The sequence below is a fragment of the Aulonocara sp. 'chitande type north' Nkhata Bay genome, linkage group LG18 (genome assembly GCF_057382095.1).
Source record: "Aulonocara sp. 'chitande type north' Nkhata Bay isolate Kocher_YH1m ecotype deep benthic linkage group LG18, A_spYH_male_GT1.1, whole genome shotgun sequence".
NCBI classification, from domain to species: Eukaryota; Metazoa; Chordata; class Actinopteri; order Cichliformes; family Cichlidae; genus Aulonocara; species Aulonocara sp. 'chitande type north' Nkhata Bay.
The window spans coordinates 1986689-2009683 of record NC_141361.1 but is presented as its reverse complement, the minus strand read 5'-3'; the positions used below and the strand labels follow the sequence as shown (position 1 = coordinate 2009683).

General features: G+C 48.1%; 1 protein-coding gene across 4 annotated transcripts in view; it reads right to left on the bottom strand.

Annotated features, from left to right (window-relative positions):
- Positions 1 to 22995, bottom strand: part of rasal2 (RAS protein activator like 2) — a 61252-nt gene extending 38257 nt beyond the window's left edge. For 2 of the 4 annotated variants that reach the window (XM_086271651.1, XM_086271653.1), the window contains exon 1: positions 22341 to 22995. In XM_086271651.1, the coding sequence (XP_086127777.1) occupies positions 22341 to 22467 (127 nt within the window). In that variant the 5' untranslated portion in view covers positions 22468 to 22995. Of the gene's footprint in view, positions 1 to 11897; positions 12706 to 22340 lie in introns of those variants that run through there. The other 2 variants (XM_086271650.1, XM_086271657.1) reach the window with 2 other exon arrangements.

The following is a 22995-nucleotide window of genomic DNA, read 5'->3' as shown; positions in this document are numbered from 1 at the left end:
CAGGAAGTCCCCCCCCCTCTGTTGCCGCCTGCCTCCCTGCCTGCGTGATGGATTAAGCTTCTATATTTGCCGAGCGGCTGGATGATCCAGGCCCGGTGAAAAGGTCAGAACCGGCCGGCGGGATGACGAGCTCACCAGAGAGTGAAAACGATTTGTCTGCTGCTACCGGACACGCCGCAATCTGCAGAGCGTTAATCAGCTGATGAGCCAAACAGGCCGCGTGATGGTCTGATGAACTCTTCTTATAAAGCGATTCGATGTCGGCGGCGAGGCGCGTCCGACTGCGAAGTGAGATGTTGGATCTCCGTCATCCATGCGCTCCACTCACACGCAAAGCGGACGCGTGTCGGGCTGAACTGCTCTGTGCACTTTGGGCCATGGATTCCAGCTTTTTATGGCCAACGTCTGAGCCGAACATGAGCTTCTTCACCTCTGAGTCACAGCTGAGGCCAGGATACACCTGTCCCACTCCAGCTGCAGACACACTGACACGACGACTCATTTATTTGCAGATAAAAGTCTTCTGATGCTCATCACAGAAATATCAGAAACTGAAACATAAAAAACTCGACCTGGGTTCACACAGCAGGTGGACACGCTCCAAAACTCACGGTCTAAAACACCGAACAGGTCTCCCCTCACCGCTCACAGACGTTCATTCCCACTGTGTTCAAATCACTCGTATCAACTGCTCACGTGCCCATGAGCACAGCACCTGCAGTGGTCACAACGAGGCAAGAGCAAAATAAACTTTGTGTTTGTGTGTGAGAGTGTGTATTCGTATCTTTGTGGGGACCAAAATCCACGTCCCCACAAATTTAGAGACATTTTTGAGACACAAAATGTGGTTTGAGTAACAGGTTACAGTTGTTATGGTCAGAGAAAGTATGTCAATCAGATGTCCCCACAAGATAGGACATCCCAACGTGTGTGTGTGTGTGTGTGTGTGTGTGTGTGTGTGTGTGTGTGTGTGTGTGTGTGTGTGTGTGTGTGTGTGTGTGTGTGTGGGGACAGGTGGTGGACTCTCAGACATTCCCAGTGGAGGTTTGGCCGGAGTCAGGTTTCTCCACACACACACACACCCTGGGCGTGCCCGTGACGCTCTCAGTGTGTTTGTGTTTACATGAGTATATCTGGACTCGCTCTAATTGTTTTTTCACACGGTTATTTTCGTGCTGCCGACTGACGGAGGCTGAAACTCCACCTGCCAGAAACCCGACCCCGCAAACCGAACACCTGCACGCCGCCCAAAAATGCGGACCAATGAAAAGTTAGACAGGTGAAGTTAGCGCGTCACAAAAACATACATGTGTGACTAAAACCAGTTTCTCCCCAAATCGTTCAAAAACAGATCAACGAAAGTCTCAAAGTCAAACTCAGGGAATAAGAATCCTGCTGTGTTGTTCCCAAAGTCGTGTCTAACACCTGCCGGGAAACCACAGCTCCCACACACACACACACACACACACACACACACACACGCACGCACGCACGCACGCACGCACGCACGCACGCACGCGCGCGCACACACACACACACACACACACACACACACACACACACAGGCCGCTTTGTCTGTCAACCTGTAGCAGCAGGCAGGCCCAGTTGCTATAGCAGCCGGTAAACACGGACGCTTTCCTCCAATCATACTGCGGTGACATCACACTGCTGCTTTATCAAGATGGGACGGTCCAACAGGAAGTCGGGAGGTGAAACCAAAAAGAGAACAGAGAGGGGTGTGTCACCGAGACTGACCCAGGCTGCAGATAACGCACACAGATCAATACCAGCACACACTTCCTGTTCTGATCAGACGTGGAGGTCAGAGGTGAAAGGCTGCACTTTGACACCTAAAGGTTCAACTCCTCCTCAGATGTTGCACAAACTTAATTCAACTGTTTCCTGACTTAAATAAAGGTAATCGAATATATCACTTAACGAAGACACGGAACTCTTCAGATTACAAATGTTCTGAGAGACCTGTGCTTGCCCCGATGTTGATGTGACACACATATAATCAACTCTGTGCAGCTTTGCCGCAGTTCTGGAAAACGTGATTATGGAGGGAGAACATGCGTCCTCCTTACATCAGGGAAGCAGCACAAACCAGTGATGGAGAAGTAAACAAGAGAATATTTGTTATATTTGCATGATGATAAAATATTTGCTGCTCCAGCAGCTGTTCAGGCTTGATGGGAAGATTTGTTGGACATGCAGTCAGAGGGGTTTACCCTGTGCAGACCTGAGCTCCCCCCGTGTGGCGCCTCCTTCAGCAGCAGCACTCTGTGTGGCGTTATCAGCCTCTCGCATCACTGTGGAGGGAGTTGGCCCACTCTTCGTTACAGCGCTGATTCAGTTCATTGAGGTTTGCAGGTATTTGTTTATGCACAGCTCTCTGAAGCTTCACAGCATTAAAGTCAGGCCGAGGTCTGATTGCAGCAGCTTGGATCAGATCATTGTTCATGGTCCACTCAGAAAAACAAACCATCATCCCTCCACCACTGTGCTTAGAGTTGGTCTGAGGTCTTTGACATGCTGGTTTTGTGTGTTATGGACGAACGTCTGCACTTTGGTCTCATCTGTCACGTTTGCTGAAGCCGTGTGGTTCGATCAGCTTTGCAAAGCTAAGCTGTGAAGATTGTATCCCACCAGAAGGCTCCAGGGCTGCACACTGACAAATGCTCTGCTCTTATAGCAGAGATCAGTCAATGTGTTTGATCACGAGCACCTGGCTGACCCTCCTAAGTCCTAACAGTGAGGGTGGAGTTTTTCACGGGAGTGCAGAGATCCTGGTGAAAACTGATCACGTGATCGGATAAGACGAGGAAAGCAAAGCAGAAAATTCACAGGAATAAGAGCAGAATTTATTTTTGGCGTGCTGATGGGAGAGAGGAGATTAAACGTGTCGCTGGAAGTCGATAAAATAAAAATGAAGATAATTCATTTAATAAGGTACGGCCAGCTCCTCCCCTTCCTGAGGAATCGCTCCAGCAGATGGAGCCGTGCGTTTGATTCGGCACACATTTTACTCCAGAAGCTCCCATTTATCCGAGCTTGGGATCGGCACATGGAGGACACCGACCTGTGACCAGTGAGGTTGAACCATGCGGTTAACTAGCTGTGCACACCCCAACATGACCAACACATCAAGCATAACCGCCGCAGTCGTCTTCTGACAGAAGACCATAACGACTCTGAGCCGAGCGACAGCCGATCCAAACACGGCATCGCAGTATCTCTCATTAGCCAACCTGCAGATAGCAGCGTTTGTCTGCTTGTGGCGCACAGTTGGAAACCGTGCTTTGGTATTTCTCTGCAGGCAGCTGTTCGGCCGTTAAACCCAGAGGAGCCATCGGCAGCTCTGAGGTGTTAAACAGGCTGCAGGGGAGCTTTTGTCCGAGGGAGGAAATTACAGCAATTAGCAGCCTGGACAGAGAAACAGTGTTTTTATAAAGCTGCCCTCCGTCCAGGCGGGAGGAGGAAAAAACCGTCGAGGTTGTGGACGTCTGCGGGGAGACGTTAAAGCTGCAAGTGTGAGAAATAAACGTGTTTTCATGATCGATGAGGGGACAAACTGAAGTATCTTTGAAAAGTTTCCAAAACTCGGATTTATGTAAATATATCATGACACCTCCTGGACACTAGGTGGCGATGGTGTTTCCACACCTAACCAATCACAGACAGAGCTGGAGCTAATAAATGTCAATATAAACAAGGTGACAAATTTAAACTCTGGCCTGATGGTGGCGCTATGAGTTGAGGATCAGTACTTTCACGTGTCTAAACCTTCCTGATTTAACAACTTCCCTTCGTGTACATGGACGTTGTGTAAAATTAAAGGTTCACTTTATAGTTTATGGCTGTAAGAGCTGCCGTGAGACTGACGTAATAAAACAAAGGGCTGTTAGAAATATCAGTGCGCTCATTTTGGGGAATTTACTGCAGGATCTGTACACTAACACTTCCAGGGACGGGACATGAAGCCGCTGCGCTGTGTTGTGAGTTCAAGCTGTAAAAATGTGCCGGATGAGCCGAAGCTCGCTCTGCTGCAGGTCCTCCTGATGTCAGCGCTGCTCTCTGGAGAGGACGCAGACAGCACTCAGCTCAGCAGCACAGAAACGTCAACACGAGTCTGCTAACAGCTCCTCACGCCGCGTACAGGGACGGTCTGGAGGTCATTTTTATGACATTTTACTTCAGCAGAAACTGAACTGTGCTGCAGCTCCTCGCTGCATTTAAACCTGCAAAAACAGCCGCGCGAGAGCAGCGAGCACAGCCCAAACAGGCCGCCCGAGGCCCACCAACCAGCCACATCGCTGGCTGAAAACACTGATCGCCTGGTTAAAGTGAAGCTTTCTGCTGGGAAACTTTGGGTCCAGTTATTCGTGTGGATGCCACCTAAACACACGTACCAACCCCCAACCTCCCCCACCCACTCCGAGGGACACGGTGAAGTTCCGCTCTGCTGATCGGGGAAAGCTGCAGTTTTCCTGCTCAATCATGTCGAGTTCATTTTATTTTATTGGTTTGTGGAAAATGAATCAGCTAAATCTGATTCTCTCACATCTCATTATGTGTGAAGCTCCAGCCTGCTGGCCCCTCACACTGTTCCTGCTGCTGCTCTGATAATGAATAAATAGTCTGAGTCTCCAATCAATCATTAATCGATGGTTTTTTGTTATCGCTTGTACTCGACGCGTCCTGGCAGCAGCGACGGCGGCTCTTTGATGCTCAGCCTGAAGTGAAGGCGGCTGGTTTAATATTTAAACGTGCTGACTTCAGCTGTACTCTGCTGCATTTGCATCTGCAAAGCAGATTCTCTCTCTCTGCTGTCAATCATGGCGGCAGCCTGCACAGAGGGGGGCGGTCTGAAGGGGTCAAAGGTGAGCGGCAATGTCGCTTCCCATCACCCGAGGGAGCAGCAGAGGAGCTCCCGAAGGACTGAAGGAGGTTTGCTGTGTTCACACAGGCGCCGCAGCACACGTGGAAACGTCCGGTACGACGGCTTTGTTTAACCCACCGGTTCTTGTGATGTCACGAGATGCCGATGAGCGCAGCTGTCACATGTCCTGTGGGAGGGGTGGAAAGTATCCTGACCTCATTCAACTGTGCGGTGTCCACGTAAGAGCCGCAAGATTAGCTGGATTTTGATTTCAGTCGCAATTTTAGTTTCCAGCAGAAAACAAATTATTAAAAATAAAAAAATCACTTTTCACCGCAAAGCTTTTGTTAATTTCCCGTGTTATAAATCAAGCGCACCCTCTGACACCTCCGTAAACACTCAAACTCAGTCGCTGGTCAGTTCAGCTCACAGCTAACGTTTCAGAAAAGTGTCAAATACTCGATCTGATGAAGAAAAGCCCGGGCACGAGTCCATCACGGGTATCGGCCTCGCAAACGAGTGAACAGCAGATCAGAGATCGATAACCCTCAAAGGAGGTCCTGCAGACCTCGACAGGAAGAGGACTGCTCACAGTACGAGACACAGATGTGAGAACAGAAAAGAATAATCCATCAATATTTTCCAGTCTCTGATCCTAAAAATCACATTTGCTTTGATATTGGATGGCCGCTAACTTTCTGCTTCTTAATTCAGATCAAACTGAGGTTATTGTACTCGGCCCTGAAAATCTTAGAAATATGGTATCTAAGCAGATTCTTACTCTGGATGGCATTACCTTGGCCTCCAGTAAGGCTGTGAGGAACCTTGGAGTCATTTTTGACCAGGACATGTCCTTCAACACACATATTAAACAAATATGTAAGACTGCTTTCTTCCATTTGCGCAACATCTCTAAAGTTAGAAACATCCTGTCTCAGAGTGACGCTGAAAAACTAGTTCATGCATTTATTACTTCCAGGCTGGACGACTGTAATTCATTATTATCAGGAAGTCCTAAAAACTCCCTGAAAAGCCTTCAGCTGATCCAAAATGCTGCAGCAAGAGTCCTGACAGGGACTAGAAAGAGAGAGCAGATTTCTCCTGTTTTGGCTTCCTGTTAAATCCAGAATTCAAAATCCTGCTCCTCACATACAAGGTCTTAAATAATCAGGCCCCATCGTATCTTAATGACCTTGTAGTACCATATCACCCTATTAGAGCACTTCGCTCTCGCTCTGCAGGCCTACTTGTTGTTCCTAGAGTATTTAAAAGTAGAATGGGAGGCAGAGCCTTCAGTTTTCAGGCCCCTCTTCTGTGGAACCAGCTTCCAGTTTGGATTCAGGAGACAGACACTATCTCTACTTTCAAGATTAGGCTTAAAACTTTCCTTTTTGCTAAAGCATATAGTTAGGGCTGGACCAGGTGACCCTGGATCCTCCCTTAGTTATGCTGCAATAGACGTAGGCTGCCGGGGGATTCCCATGATGCATTGAGTTTTTCCTTTCCAGTCACCTTTCTCACTCACTGTGTGTTAACAGACCTCTCTGCATTGAATCATATCTGTTATTAACCTCTGTCTCTCTTCCACAGCATGTCTTTATCCTGTCTTCCTTCTCTCACCCCAACCAATCGCAGCAGATGGCCCCGCCCCTCCCTGAGCCTGGTTCTGCTGGAGGTTTCTTCCTGTTAAAAGGGAGTTTTTCCTTCCCACTGTCGCCAAAGTACTTTCTCATAGGGGGTCATATGATTGTTGGGCTTTTCTCTGTATCTACTGTACAATATAAAGCGCCTTGAGGTGACTGTTGTTGTGATTTGGCGCTGTATAAATAAAATTGAATTGAATATTCAGCAGTCTGGTTAAAAAAAAAAAATCTTTCCCCTTAAAAAGGGTTTATCCTGCCAAACGCCTGTGGACCCGGAGCAGGACGGCGCCGTCACACAGTCCAGTCTGGAGGGTTCTGGCTGCAACACAAAACAACCTGTTTTCAGACGCATTCATGTGGGAGCCTCCACGTTCCCACCGCCGCTATTCGGAGCACCGAAAGGTTAATGAGCTCAGGGCTGCTTTTGTTACCCAGAAGCTTTTATTGTGGAGGGCCAATTTACATACAAAAGGAAGACACACACACACACACACACGTGTTGTTCTGTCAGTGTGAGGACCTTCGCTTACATAACGCATCAGTTGGACCTTCAGTTTAGCTTTAAGGATGGAAGTGCTGTCTGAACTTCCTGTCCACACAGGGTCACATGATCACAAACCTCCTCCCTGAACCTGACCAGCGTTGACTCTGCCTCATCACACTTTTCTGTATCTGTGCCTTGATGTACTGGTTATGTTAGATAACGTCTGGTAAGAGACTGAGCTGAGAGACTGATAAAGAGTCTGTGGCGCTACAGTCTGTGCTCACGTGCACGAGGTCCAAACACCAAACAGTGTTAGGCATAAAAACACTGGGTTAGGGTTGAAAAACGGAGAGTTAGGTGAGGCAGACCCAATAAGACTGCTTCATTTAATCTCTGGGAATGAGGACGAGCTGAGCTGGCTCTGAAGCCAGCCACACACACACACACACACACACACACACACACACACACACACACACACACACACCTCATTGAGTATGCAGGAGCTGTCCTGGCCTCAAACACACACACAGGGTTTCTGTAGGATGCCGTGAGCCAGAACACCACCACACATATCCTGCCTCAGCCACACACACACACACACACACACACACACACACACACACAGAGAGAGAAAAGAGCCTGATTCACCCTCCCAGTTCTCACACTCAGTTTCCATGTGAAAATGAACAGCTACTGCTAAGTGGGGTCTAATTAACCCAACTCTGTGTGTGTGTGTGTGTGTGTGTGTGTGTGTGTGTGTGTGTGTGTGTGTGTGTGTGTGTGTGTGTGTGTGTGTGTGTTTACAGAAGTGAGAGCTCTGTGGTTTTGATTACCCAGCATGCTCTGGGCATGCTGGAAACTTTCACACTGTGTCTGTTTACAGCCGCTTCTGTTCACGCAGACACATTTACTGCAGTCCTGAAACTGTGTACAAATACTTCACTGTGCTCCACGCTGTACGGCTCTGTGTGCTCTTCATTACTGCTGAGTCACAGCAGAATCAAACACAGTGACTTGAGGCTTTCTGCAGATTAAAGTTAAGCAACAGAAAGCAGAGGAAAGCCGATCTTTATTTATTTTTGTTAAAATGCTGAATTTTCTCACAGACTCTGGTCTGTTTGGGTTTCACTACTTCAAAGTCTCAGGCAGAACAAACTGACAGATCATAAAGTAGAGGGAAAAAGTTTTCACAATAAAGACCTGGGTTAGTTTCTTGTTTGCAGTCATGTCGTGTTGACTAACCCTGCTGGCACGGCTGGTGGGGCATCGCCGCTCTGAGCGACCACACGACGGTGTAGAAACCAGAAGCTCTGCGTGCTGAACCTGTCCGAGCGTTCACATGTTTTTAAGAAATACACCGAGCTGGCTGTACATCTGTGGGTGAACCACAGCAGGAACTAATACGCACACTTTTCTACAGCCTCCAGAGCATTGTAGGAGCTGTAGTTTATAGTTTGACACAAGACTGAAAGTAAAAGGAAGAACAGCCTGCAGCAGGCTGCTGACCTGTGCAGGTGTGCCCCGCCTCTCGCCCTGTGACGGGCTCTAGGGCACGGCGACCCTGAAGAGTATATCTGGTGAACTGAAGTTTTGAGCCAGGGTCAGATTACCACTCATCACAACCGCATGTGGGACCGGCTCAGACCGGATTTTAAAACTGATTTTAGGCCAAGTTTTAAAACTTGTTCATGACTGATTTTACACTGGTTCCCAGTTTGAATCAAGACTGGTTTAAAACCTGCTCTGGAACTGAATTTGGACTGTAGCCTGGGCTTGTTTTAGGTCTAATTTAGCACTGCTTTGAAACTGGATTCAAACTTGATTTTGGGATTGAGTTCAGACTGGTTTTAAACCACTTACGGGCTTAAATGTTTTGGACTTTGGACTTTTTAGAAACGTTTTACGGTAGATTTGAGACTGGGATGGAGCAGGTGATGAGTAAAGAAACCTAAGCCCAAACCCAGGCTGTGGGGTCTGCTTTAAAACTAGTTCCACACTTGATTTCAGTTTAGTTTAGAACTGGTTTTAAACTTATTGCAGACCAGTTTCTGGGCATAGTATTGGACTGATTTTAGGAGCACTCTAAGGTTGCTTTGAGCATCATGTCAGTAACCAGGTCAGGACCTGATTAGAAAGAGTTCAGAGAGAATTGTTAAGTTTTCGTCAGTACTGAGGTAAAAATCTGACAGTTTTCTGTACATCTGTGGGTAAAACCACAAGCAGGAACTTCTGATACCCAGTTCATGCTACAGTTCTACATTCCCCAAAGCATTATGGGAACTTGAGTTAATAATTTGAAGCAGGTTTAGAAGTAAAGCAAATGAGGCCTCTGCAGGCTGAGATGTGTTCTGCTTCTGAGCTCCCACCAGTGCTCCCAGCACATCAGCAGCTTCTGTTTCTGACTCTGCTCTCACACCAGTTTCCCATAAACCACCAGCTCAGACAGATTAAATTAAATCTTTTTCTACATCCCTGATCAGCTCTCCTCCTCCTCCTCCTCCTCCTCCTCCTCGATGCTGTGTTCAAATTTCCGGCGAGGCTGAACGCTCCGATGAACGTGGCATGCCGGGGACGCTGGGAGCTCACAGATAACACGCATCATCTCCGTTTCAGGATGATGGATGACGACAGAAATATATGCGTCTATCAAACAGGTCGGACTCTGGCGAAGCAGAGACACGATGCCCAAAGGCACACATTAATCTGACACGGTCACCAGAACGGTGTACCACAACAGATCCCATTTCCCTCATAACACAAGCTTTCAGTGAGAGAGAGGTCAGAGGTCACAGACAGGAGGTGGAATAAAATCTGTGATAAGGAACCTCTGGAGTCAGAAAATATTCGAGTTCACACATCGATACTATGAGAAGGTCCCAACCCTGAATCCTTTTATCAGTAAGCTCACAGGAACATGTATGTGCATGTCTTTAAGCTCACGGTGAACTCAGATCAGCTGCTTTGTGTTTTTTACATCACGTGTTTTGAGCAGCGTTTCAGTCCCTCATGCGCCTGAGCATGAAATATTTACTCTGCATGTGCAGTCTGTGAAACGTGCAGCATCTGATTTAAAAGGACAGCCTGAGCTCTGATGGTAAACAAGAGCCGGCGAGGTGAGGAGATCCGGCACGCTGCCAAAGATCCAAACCTGCACAGCAGTAAGGAGACCAAGGATAAAGCAGACCCGGTTCTGCTCGGTGCACCTGTGCACAGGTTAGCGCGACTTTCATTACTTCCTGGTTTCATTCGCCCTGAAATTATTTATAATTCAGGCCCGAACAAACTGGACTCCAGGACTGCTTCACACTTGGCTGGTTTAAATCTTGAATTTGGACTGAGATGGATTTTTGCAATGACTCGTTTCTGATTGCATAAAACTGATTTCAGAATCGGGTCTGTTTTTTCCCTGATGTTCAAAAGCTGCTTCTGCGTACATACATGGGTATTTTATTGTGTTTTCTGAATTTCTATAGACTTTGTCATTCAAAGATCTCTGTGGCTCTGATATCAGCCAAAGAAAATTAATTCAGACAATTATTCATATTCAGAGGAGCTGTGTTGCAGAACTAATGGGACTTGATGCAGCAGCGAGTTCTGCATGAAAACACACATTTATTATCTGCAGGCTCTAAATGTTTCCTCATGTGAGGTTGTAGTGGAAACTGCAATTAGCATGACTTAACCTTCAGACTGGCTGCCTGTCTGAGCTTTACACACTCTGCATGAATGTAAATGTTTGGTGAAGCAGCTGCAGACAGATTTCCAGCCTTCAATCAGGAGCAGGAGCAGGAGGAGGAGGAGGAGGAGGAAACCTCTCTGAGAGCACAAAGGACAGCCGAGGTTTTCCTCCCTTAGAGTAGAATGAAGCTGCAGGGGCCACAGGAGAGAAACATCACTCTGCTTTAACTTCACCATGTGGGAATTTTTGTATCATCGTCATAATAATAGTTCAGGTCAGTTTCTGAGGCAGTGATCTAGTGGAGGTAAATGAGGAGGTAATTATACCGTATTGATAAGACAGACTGGTTGAACTGCGTTTTAATGTTTCGCTCTACCTTATTCACACAAATGATGCTAATGCTTTTTATAGACCTGCGCGATCCAGCTAAATCGGACTGCTCTTAATTTAATTTGACCGCTGAGATTTTCACGGCCAGAGCGACATTACAAGGTTCAAGAAAAAGAAAACAGACAAACAAACAAATTATGCTGAATGTGTTGCATGTGGTGCATCACAGATACCTGCTAATTAATGCCCAAATAAAATCGTAGAACCCTGCAGACCTTAGTGACGGTCTAAGTGCAGTAACCTCACAGCAGCCACATAACTGGTCAGATGATGTCATTAAAAAAGCTCTGAAAGGCTCCAAAAGCACAAGCATGGCCCAGAGGTCCAGCTCAGGGCCTCCAACTAGCTGTGGTGAAGCCTAGTGGACAGCTAGCAGCTACACCCGCCTGCGTCTCCATCCACCTGCCAGGGAGAGAGGCCATCCCCCTACGAATGCAAAACTTTGATCCCAAAAAACAAACCAACTCTGAGCACATTGAAGCGAACACACCAACGGACTGCTCTTTAACATTCAGGTAAGGATTTAAAACTCTGTTTTAACAGCTCGGTTTCCCCCCGAACGAGGTTCCTGTTTATTCTGAAAGTTCTGCTGTTTGAGAGAAAACCACCCGGGAAGAATTCTGGGGGATTCCCTTTAGAGAATAATTCAGGCTAGTTCCTGGTGTCTATTTGTGTTGGCGTCAAAGCTTCTGAGCCGGAGGCAACACAACTGTCTTCTCTTCATCTCATCGTGCTTTTAATATGTTAAGTGAAAATGAAGCTGTTAAAAAGAAAACTTTTTAAAAGAGGACACAAGCATGACGTAGACACCCCTACCGTCCTCTCCTCCTTCATCTTCGCTGCCTCCGCCTTCTTCCCTCAGGACTTTGCCGATCCTTCGAGACAGCGAGCTGAAGAAGCTGCTGACGGATGGCGTGCTCCTCTCGGCGACCGATTCTACCTTCCTGAGCGGTTCCCTATTGTTGTCGTTGTTGGCGCCGGGCTCGGACATCGACCGGAGAAAGATCCTCTGCAGGGCGCCGGGCTCCCCGCTACGTTTTTTCGGGTTTGGGAGGGTGCCGAACCTCGGCAGGCTGAGCAGTCGCCGGTGAGAAGGCTCCATGGTTTGTGCTTTGCCCTCGGGAGTGGACGTACCGGCCGACCTCGGCGCCTGGCGAGCAGATGTCTCCCATTTGTATTTGTCCAATAACTGCTCAGAAGCCGGTGGGGTGTTGGTTCTCCGCCAGGGCCTCCTGTAAAAGTGCCAGTGGTACAAGGTCCCCTGGATTAGACCCTCACCGATCAAAGGGTGGGCGCCACTTCCACTCATAGTCTAGCACACGCAAGCTTCCTCCAGGCAGCAACGAGCAGATGGAGGCCCCCAAAATGGCCGTCACTGCTGGTTCGCCGACAGCTGTGCTGTGACACGGACACACGACCCCGGCGGGTCGGACGGATGAGGATTCGTCAGGTTGTCCTCATGTGCACGCCGAGCTGGAGCTGCCGTTCGCTCGCTTTCTGTGGGCTGACGTTCGTCTTCCTGGGAGGAAGTCAAGAGCCAGAGAAAGACCGAGGCCAGCCAATCAGGGCTGAGCAAAGGCAAAGCAGCAGACTGTGGTTTCCCCTATGAAGACTACAGCGTCGAGCATCAGCTTCTCCTTTTTCTGATCAGTTTCCTGGTTTGGTTCTTATTCAGCAGCAACGACGATGACGATGACGCAGAGCTCTCATAATGAATCATATGGATGGATTTAGATCTGTAGACTTGCTGCAGTTTGCAAACAGCCTGAATTTTGCTCCAAAATAGGTGGGAAATCCCCCTTTCATACTTCCCACATTGGCGATTTATGCACTTTGCGAGGGACCAGGATGGGTTGTAGTCTGTGGTGTAGGGTGGGCAGCTGGAAATAGTAGGTGGATGGAAAGAAAAAGGGTTTCGGTAGCTGAAAAGTAACCCACAGAGTGCCAAATTCAGTCAGTGATATCCTCTAATATTTATAATACCCATTTCCATTCATTCTACACGTAGCAGCAGAGAAGGATCTGAAGAATAGGAGGCAAGATCTGTACGTTTACTATCTATGAAAGTAACACAGGCCAGAACACAATCTGGACGCGCTGATACAAAAACATTTAACTGGTATAGTTGAGTGTAATTTAGTCAAGCTCTTACCCACATTCAGGCCAGTCATTCTCTGTTTATTGGGTTAAATTTCTGAGCTCTCAGGCCTCCATACATGTTGTGATCCCTAAATATTCATGAGGACTGAAGAATGTCCCCCCGCCCCCCGAGGCCTCTGTGACCAGAGAGGAAACAGGAGCAGAGTCCCAGAGAGCAGGGAGGAGCTCTGAGGACACTTTATTCAAGCCCCGCTGATAGAGAAGCTTTGAAGCAGCAGAAGCGAGATAGAAAAATCCCCGCAGCTCACTCCGCGAGTTTCATAATATGGAAATGAGGAGGTTTGTTGTCGTTGTTGTTCAGGCTGCAGGTTACATGTGAGAGCGTTCAGTCCTCCACGTGGAGCTGGAGGTTCACCTGCAGCAGGCCAAACGTGGCCAAGATACAAGCTGAGGGCGATCTCAGGCTGCAAACAACCCCCGAATACATATCATCACACACTTTGTGACAGTAAAAAAAACAAATATCAACCAGCTCTCCAACAAGCTCCTCCCCCCAGTGGCCGGACTGGAAGTGGACTCCATCTCCGCTGTTGTGGAACGAAGCTTGTGATGATAGTTTTCACCTCATGGCTCATGAACCAGTTCTCCACCTATGGCAGGTTCTGGTCAGAGTGACCGTTCAGGTCACAGGAACAGGAGGACCATCCCTGTCTGCGACACGTAGATCTACTGCAGCCCAACGCGGAGGAGGAGGAGTCTGTGGGACCCGCAACAATGACCTCACCAGCTTGGTCGGCTTGGTCTCATAAAAGTCGTTTGTCCCTGATCGTGGACACAAATTGACCTGTTTTTATGAGATGGTCAGTGCGGCTTTGTAACAGGAAGTACATTTCCTGTGAGTAGTTTTTGGCGAGCACGCAGTACCAAGAAAACGGCGCTTTGGGAGAAGTTTTAACTTTTTAGAATTTAAACCCAAAAAGTCGCTCTAAATAGTTTTAATGATTATTACTAACATATTTTAATAATGCCAACATTTTCAAAATAATACAAAATAAATAGAAACTTCTGACACATTTAAGAATCAACATGTGGTCTGTGAGCAGCAAAACCCCAACATCTCCAACCTCTGAGAATATTCATTTTGTGTAAATGGGTACAAACAGAGAGCGGACGGATGAACGATCATGTTCAGAGTCCCTGACTAGTTACAAACTGCCGTGAGACTGCGTTACAGAAAACAGAGCTGAGCTCCTGGAGGATTCAAACATGTGCTCCTCGTGGCCCTGATGCAGTTAGGAAAAAGATCAAACTCTCTCCAACTCTCAGATCAACCTTCTTCTTCTTGGGACTTTAAAGGCACGCCGCCCTGGCTGACCCACATATCAGCCCTGATTGGATAATGAAGCGACGCTGCATGTAGGTCAGAGTTAAGACTCGGGGAGGTTAAGCGGAATCAGAGGGAGGCAAGTCCTCCTCGAGCCAGCGGCGACTGACCGAGTCTGAGGCCAGAGGTCAACATCAGGACGAGCGGTTCCTCTTCCACGTCAGTTTAAACACATGTTCACGCCAAGTCTAAGCAGCTAAACGCACAACTGTAAACACTTCCTTTAGAAATTAAAAAATGAGAGCACGGGCGCTGCTACAGCTCACCTGACTGATCAGGCAAACGAAAGCTATCGTGTCCACCCGAGGTTGTTTCCTGCGTTTCATTCCTTCGTACTTGTCCCTGCTTTCCGATCTACACCGTGCTGTCCAAAAAAGGCCAAATGCAAAAAACAAATCTTACAAATAATGAAAGCTCCTCTTAAGAGGCTGTGGACAGATTTCTATGGATGGATTCAGGATAAACTTCCAATAAGATCGAAGGAATGGGACGTTTTAGACCGAAACCGGCTCGCTAACGTCAAACATAAATACCTCAGACAACATTACAAATCTAAATTACAATTTCCAGGAGTGGACCGCCAGTTCAGAAGCCACACATGCTTTGAGTCCTTTGTTTCGTCTGAAAAGTCGCCCAAAAGCCATCAAGCAGCAAAGAGAACATCAAGGCTCAGGCAGGTCTCATTTCACCTGCATTCAGATACCAGCCCCGATTCTAACAGCTCACTCTGACTGAACCAGACTGATGCTTCTCCCCAATTTCCTGAGTTTAAAGGCCAAACAGGAAGTCCTACAAACATTTATGCTCCTCCAGAGAAAGGAAACAAAACAGGAAGAGAGGAGACAAACAGGAAGTCAGGTGGAAGCCAGCAGTGACACGGAAGATGTGGATTAAAACTTCTCTGGTGAGTGTTGTGGTATAATTTAGTCTTATTGCATTAAAATGAATCAGTGTTATGAAAACTTCTGCACAAAATCAGAGTGGATCAGAAGCACAAACTGATCCGTGATCGATTGTCAGATTCAGCGACAGAAACCTCTCACTGACTGCAGACTCAGCTCAGCCTTAGTTCGGTCGTTTTTCCTCATTGACAGACTCGACTGCTCACTTTCTCTCATTCTTCATTAATGTGTCTGCATTCATTCAAGACGTGATGCAGAAATCTTCCAGGCCCACATGTTTACACATAAAACTGCTGCAAAGTGAGCAGAACAGGCTGCAGGACTGACCCGGGGCAACAGCTTAAAGTTGCTGGTGCCTTCATCAGGCACCACTTTGTTCACTTTTCATCTCCGTCCTGCAGGAAGCCAGGAGAAGAGCGGGCAGCAGCAGCAGCCTCCAGCTAAAAATAACTCGCAGCCATAAAGAGAGCTGTAAATCAGCAGCTGATAGCACCAAAGCCACTCGGAGCTCAGGAATCCAGGCTGGAGTCTCAGCTGGAGGCCGGCGGGCTGGCCCTCGACGGTCTGAGGACGGAGCACACTTCCAGAAAACAGGAAGTTCAAGATCAGCGGCTGGATGTGAGGAGGCCGCATGAAACACTCCAAAAAACATCATCTGAAAGGAGCCGAAGCAGCTCCAGATTTTAGCCTGTGACAGCAGTGGCACGGTAGATCAACGCAGCGGTCTGTGACACCACCACACGCCGCCTTCCCATCATTCACACATACTTCAGATTAGCTAAAACCCAGAGGGGCCCGTCCAACATTTTACAAAGTCACAAGTTCATTTGGAGAAATCAATCAATGATTCTTCCAGGAGCATATTAAAATAAAAGCCTCTGATGGATAAACTACTTATTTCCAAATTAATCGGCAGGTGACTGAAAGCCACAGCAGCTAACACACCGACCCCGAGGCAATAAAGTCAACTTCTAATCCGAGTTTGAAGCTAAACAGAGCTGAAAATATCTACGTTAGAGCCTCGTGAAGCGACAAACAGGAAGCGAGTCGGCTGATGTTCTCGAGGTCAAGTTAACTTTGAGCGGCTTAATCGCCCAAACACTCAGGTGTTGATTTAAACTACAAACAAGGTGTCTGATTGGTTGTTTGGCGGCGTGAGCGTCCTCCTCAGACAGCAGCAGCGTTTGGTGCTCAGACGATTGACTAATCCAATTTTCATCCACAACTCAGGCTTTAATCTGCAGCCGCTCTGACACAGTGATCCACTTCTGCTCTCCGCTCACAGCTTTCAGAGCAGCAGACGTCCTCTGAAGTAATCTGATTACTTCCTGCTGAATGCAGGAGCCTGCTATCATGTGACACATAAACAGGAAAGCTGGTTTCCCTTCATTAACGTCTGAAAAGGGAAGAAAAATACGAAGCATCTGGAAAATTCACCTGTCAGTCAAAGAGGCCACACCCCTATTTTTGTAAACTTTAGGCCCTAATACAATTGAATCAGGTGTGTTATAAAAACCTGACCCCACAGTTATAATGAGGTAGATAAATTAGCTATAGAGACCAAAACTGCTGCGACTGACCCACTAAAACCCTTTAACTCACTGCAGTCCACAGTCCACTGACAACAGCATCTTTTACCTCGAGGTAAAAAAAAAAATTGCTGGTTTACTTTGTGTGACTTTTGCATTTTTATTGGTCAGTTTAGATCCCAAACAAACAGTGAAAACATTCAGGTCCAAGACTACTAACCATAATCATTCAAGGAGGCAGACAAACAGCTTGTGTGTTATGAGATGTAAAATCATAGATTTTGTGAATGGAGTCTGGTAGAGTGTAAGAGCAAAATGCAAAGTATATAAAACACGCAGACAGGGTTTCTTTGTAAAGGTATAGGATGAACGATCATTTTATTTCATTTGACATCTATAAATAACAGACACAAATCTTTTTATTCACGGTTTCTTTCTCCTGAATCTAAAACAAACCCTGATTACCACAGCACTGATTTCCCTTCGCATCAGACAAATAAAAACACACATCCAGCGCTGTGTGATTACGACGAGTGCGTGTCGTCCCCGAGGATCCTCCGGTGCTTTTCCCACCCTGCCCTGAAATAGACAGCAGCTTTTTTTGGTCCAGAGAAGCAGGACTGCTCCTGTTTTGTTTCAGAGAGGAAATCCTGCCTCACCGCCCCCATCCTGAAAACAGCCAGGCCTGTGAGGAACTTTCCATTTCCTGCTCCCATCGGCCTCCATTGTCCTGCAGACCACCGCTCAGACCTGAACCCATTCCCCGACACTGATGAACCACACCGCCACTCAGACACGCAGACTCTGGGCGGAGATTCCCTGAAGATCCGCGAAGATCAATCCGACTCTTAGAAAATATGTTTACATGCGTCTCAGTTTGAAGAGCAAACGACCGCGTCTTCCATTCCTGCCCCGGAGCCTCCACGTCAAACACGAAGCACTTCAAACACACGCCAGTGGATCACATCCATCGTTCAGTCCTCACCAACTCATCATCAAAAGGTCAGGCACGGACACGCCCACGCCAAGCGCTGAGGCGAGCCCCGCGGTTGGATCCTGCGTTTGGGATCCGGCTCTAAATCTTGTCCCGTCTGTTTACGCACACACACAAAAGATCCAGGATTTTCTCAGCCGTCACAGACGACACACACTCATACAGAAGATCGAGCTGTTCCCTGAGCTAACCGCTTATTTCCAGCCAGATTTCTCACGTGGTGCAACCGACCGAGTCTGTCCACAACCCTGGAGACTGCTCACAGACTGCTTCGCCCCTTTCTCTCCAGCTTCTTCCTGCTTATAAAAGCTTCTTTGATTCGTGCAGACAGCTCCAGCTCAGGAGGAATCAGAAAATTGAAGTATTTCAATACGAGTTTGAAACGCTGACAGAAACCATCATATTGTTAAATAATCAGCTCGTGTGGCTCTGTATCCATGTTCAGGCAGATGGATTTTATTCCACTTCACATCTGAAGGAATCTGATCAAAGCTGGAAGAAAAAAACAACCCATCACCTTGTTTTTCTCAAACTTTGATTGCATTTCAGTAAAACAACCACAGCTGATGTACCGGCTCGTCTTTCCTGCACATCTGTCCCATCAGTAAACCTTTTTTCTGGACCTAAACATCCTGTTTTCCAAGATAAGATCTACTATATTTATCCCAAAAGTTGGGAAAGCACCCACTCACGACAGCTCTACGCTTTTTACAGAACAGACTCGGCCAAAGAAAACATCCGTTTCTGCTCGTTTCTCACGTGCAGCCTCAGAGGAACGTGACGTCCCGTCAGTCCCGCAGGAAGCTCAGGTGTGAATGGGCTCACCGGCAGCAAACTCCCAGAATCCCCGTCCAATATGGAGGCTGAGAACCTCAGTGGGGCTTCAACATGACAGCAGGAGGAAGGAAACCTTCGGAGTGCGAGTGTTAACTCCTGACACTCTCAGCCGGTGGGCTGGAGGAGGAGGAGGCTCTGCGATGTGTTTAAGCGTCTGTCTGCGGTCAGCTTTAATAGGCTTACGTACAGCAGCCTTTCTCTGGATAATGCACTCTGTCGATGCTTTCAGAGAGACGCTGGATCCAAACAGCGGCAGGAGGAAGCTTCACCTGCAGTTTGATCAACGTCTCGCATCGATCGCTCTTTCATCACTTCTTAGTGTCGTACGTCCATCGGGGCAGAACGCCCACCACAAATAAAGTTATTGCAACACAACGTAACACACACACAGACACACAAACACGGACACACTCTCTGCTTTCAGGATCGGGCAGGCTGGACTCTTGGGCCCAGAGGAGACTGTACACAGACCAGAGGGTGGATCACTGAGGTATCACCTCACACCTGGTTAGCTCAGAAAGGAAGGAACGTTATAGGTCACATGATGTCATTAAAATGCTCCAACAGCACCAACATGGTACAGGGGTGACAGCTAGGAGAGCGCTAGCAGCTACAGCCGCCTGAGTCGCCATCCACCTGTCGGTCAAAGAGGCCACACCCCCTAATCATGCTAACTTTAAACAGGCTTTAAAAAGATGTTTGTTTCTGCTGTAAAGGTGCACATTTTAACACAGGCATCTGTGGGACAGACTCACAGCTGGAGCCTCCAGTGGACGTTAAGAGGAAGTGCAGGTTTTGGTATTCTTTGATTAGAAATTCCAGTGCTAACCTCCTCCTGTCTGAGCGGGAAGCTGCTACAGCGTCTCAGCAGCACAAACTCAACACAGTCTGACACGAGGCCCCAGCCTGCTCTGTAAATACACCGGCAGGGTGGAGGAGACCCCACCCTCTGATGTAACGTGAATGCAGCAGAAAAACACAAACGACCCGCCGCTGCATTTTTCTGCAGTGAGGTGGACCTGAAGGCAGCACGGCGGCAGCCATTGTTGAATCTATTTGAGGAATGCGAGCCGCGGAGGGCAGCGAGGACCCGATGCCAGAGCCGGAGTCCTGCCCGGTGAGATCACCGGCACAAACTGGCTGCTGACATCACACCCTGCCAACAGCGGGAGGGTGGAGGAGGTGCAGGAGGAAGAGCAAACATCCTGATGCAGCCTCGCAGCTACAGATAGCAGCGCTGCATTCAGGCCTCTGTGAGCGTGCACATCTACGTTCAAAATAAACCGAGTTATAATCACGCTCAGGTTCATGAACACATCAGTGATGGGTCATAGCAGCCTTCAATGCTCCACCCTGTTGGTTCACAGGACGTCACCACCACTTCAGCCTCACTCATCCACTTTATTCCCAGTTTCGGATGAGTTCATGGGCCGCCGGAGCCTTTAGGTCTAAAGTGACAAACACGACTTTATTCTTACATTAACATCGAGAAACTCTGGGTTCAGTTTGAGACTGAATGAATTTAGAAGTTTTAAACTTTATAACTGGGATCATTAAGGTGATTAAAGGCAGTCAGACTATTCTTCAGTGTTTTCACTCTGTGCTGGTTTTGTCTTTCAACACTTTGGTTTTTTAGTTTTGCACCTTATTATTATTATTATTAATTTGTGCATCTGTCTGGTAGTTCTTGACTTGGTTTTTTGTGGCTTTCTTTGCTTACATCCCTTTGTGATCATTTTGTTCCATTTTTAGCATCATGTTGTGTTTTAGAGTCGTGTTTCATTGTTTGGTGGCCAGTTTGAGCCTCTTTGTGGTTGTTTGTGTTTCTTTTGTCATTGTGTCTCTTTTTTTGTTCATTTTGAGTGTTTAAGAAATGACTTTCCACGTGTTCGTGGTCATTTGGAGACTCTTTCCAGTTACTTTACGTCTCATTCTGAACACTTTGCTGCTCTGAATGTCTTTTGGTTATTTTGAGTGTTTTGGATGACTCTGACTTTCCATTCTGAATCTAAAAGGAGATTTGAAAGGAGAAAAACACTAAAATTCGCCCTCTGATGTCACATTAAGCAACACGATCCAGTCTCTTCTGCTCATCCTTATCAGGGTCGGGTCCAAACTCAGAACAGCGACTCAGACGCCCATTTCTCCCATGTTTTCAGGATCCTTTGAAAGTATCAACATCACCTGCAGGCTGTGTCCCTCAGGTGAATTTAAATAAACACAGAAGAGTTTCTGTAATTCACTGCAGCCATCAGTGATTACTCAGTGCATTCTCAGTCCTCGCCAACGCCGCCATGTGACCGCCTGTCCTGGAAAACTGTTCGGTCTCACAGAGCTCTGAAGCTTTTATTTTAGGAAGTGAAGCAGCAGCAGTCCTGCAGGGAAACATGAGACAGCAGCTGCAGCACCGGCCTCTCGTGTGAAGTCCGCGCAGAAAAACTGAGTCATGTTACCGTTTTCTGCCTCACAGGACGCCGCTGTGAGTCACAGCCCCACACGGCCCCATGTGACTGCGAATAAGACGTCTCCTTACAGTTTCAGCGACCTCTGACCTTTCTGTCAGCTTCTCGTTCGCTACACACTGGAAGCTGGAAACTTGTGGTTGTATTCATGTGGCTTTATTGTGGGTGTCTGAGGTTTGTTCGCTTTAAAACAGTAACATCAGCGACTCCACCTGTGAATAAAACTCAACACGCCGGATAAACTCAGCGCTCAGGACTAACGCCACTGTTTGCACTTCCTTTCCCATCACTTTACGTCTCATTCTAAAGATCTGGACACTTTAGACTTTAGTCATGTTTTGATTATTATGAGATTTAAGCGTTTCTGAAGTTATCTCGCATCCTTATTGGTTCATCTTGCGTCTCTTTTTGGTCACTTGGGACTTGTTTGTTTTTTGTGGGCTTTTGTGGTGTTTTTGCATCGCGTTGTGAACACTCTTGTTTTGTGGCATTTGTATGGTTACTTTGAATGTTTTGGGACGTTTCTGTGGTTTTGAGCCGCTTCCTGAATACACGCAGGACTGTGTGACCCTAATCTAATCTGAGAGGTTCCCCGACGATTCAGATTACTGAGGTCAGCTGGTTTGAGCGCAGATTAAGAGCAGTGTTGTTGCTTTATTTTGACAAACTAAACTCAGGGAGACCTTTTCTGCTTCAGCTGCGATTAAACGCTGCAGTGCTTCCTGTAAGGACAGTCTGTCTCAGGAGGTCTAAGCTTTAAACCCTGAACCTTCAGAGAACAAGAAAGTTTTAAGGGATTATTAAGAGGGTAAGGGAACCAGAGCAGTTTAAGAGTCTGGCCCCAGGAACCCTTCTCAAGGAGGCTGAGTCGAAACCTCACGGAGCTGCAGCTCCCGGTCCCCCCGGTGGCCTCCATGACCTCGGCCTGGGCTCTAGGTGGATACCTGGCTATCCGAAAGGTGGCCGGTGCCCTCTCTACCTGCTGACCCCGGTCCCGAGACCCGCCCGGCCGCCGGGTCTCGGTCCTGCCCCCCCAGTGTGTTCTTCTTACCGTAGACCCGGAGCCAGCCCTGCTGCTGTGACACAGCGTCCCCCAGGATCCGGTCCACCAGCGGATCCAGGAGGCTCAGCCCGCCGCGCAGAGAATCCACGTCGCCTGGAAGCGAGTCCGTCTCCATGTCCGAAAGCAGAGAAAAAAAACTTGCTGTGGCTTCAAGTGTCCCTCCACAAGTGTGAGACAGTCCCGGAGCGGCGAGTCCAAGTGTCCACGCGCGGAGAGGAAGCGGAAAAAGTGTCGGGAGGATCCGTTACGGGACAGTTTGGTCGCTTTCACCGCCCAGCTGCTCCCTGTTAGCCGTTAGCTCGGGTCCGGCTGCCCGGCTGGCTCTCCCTCATTGTTCCGCTTCTCGGCGTAGCTGAAGGGGCAAACTTCCTCCAAACCAGCGTCCAGGTGAGACCGGGAGCGCCCTACCTCTGTCCCCGAGAAAAGTCCACACAGAGGCAGCCGTTAGGTCCGCGAAAGCCGCTGGAAGACACCGAGAGTCACGCGGTGGTCTCTGTGCCTCCGGCGGGCTGCCCCTCTCTGCCGCTGCTCCGCTCACAGTCCACCGCACGGGGACGGGCACGAGCCTGACCGGGCGCGCTCCTGCCAGGAGAGTCAGGAGCGCGCAGGGACGTCTGGCTGACGGGATGTTTCCCTGAACCTG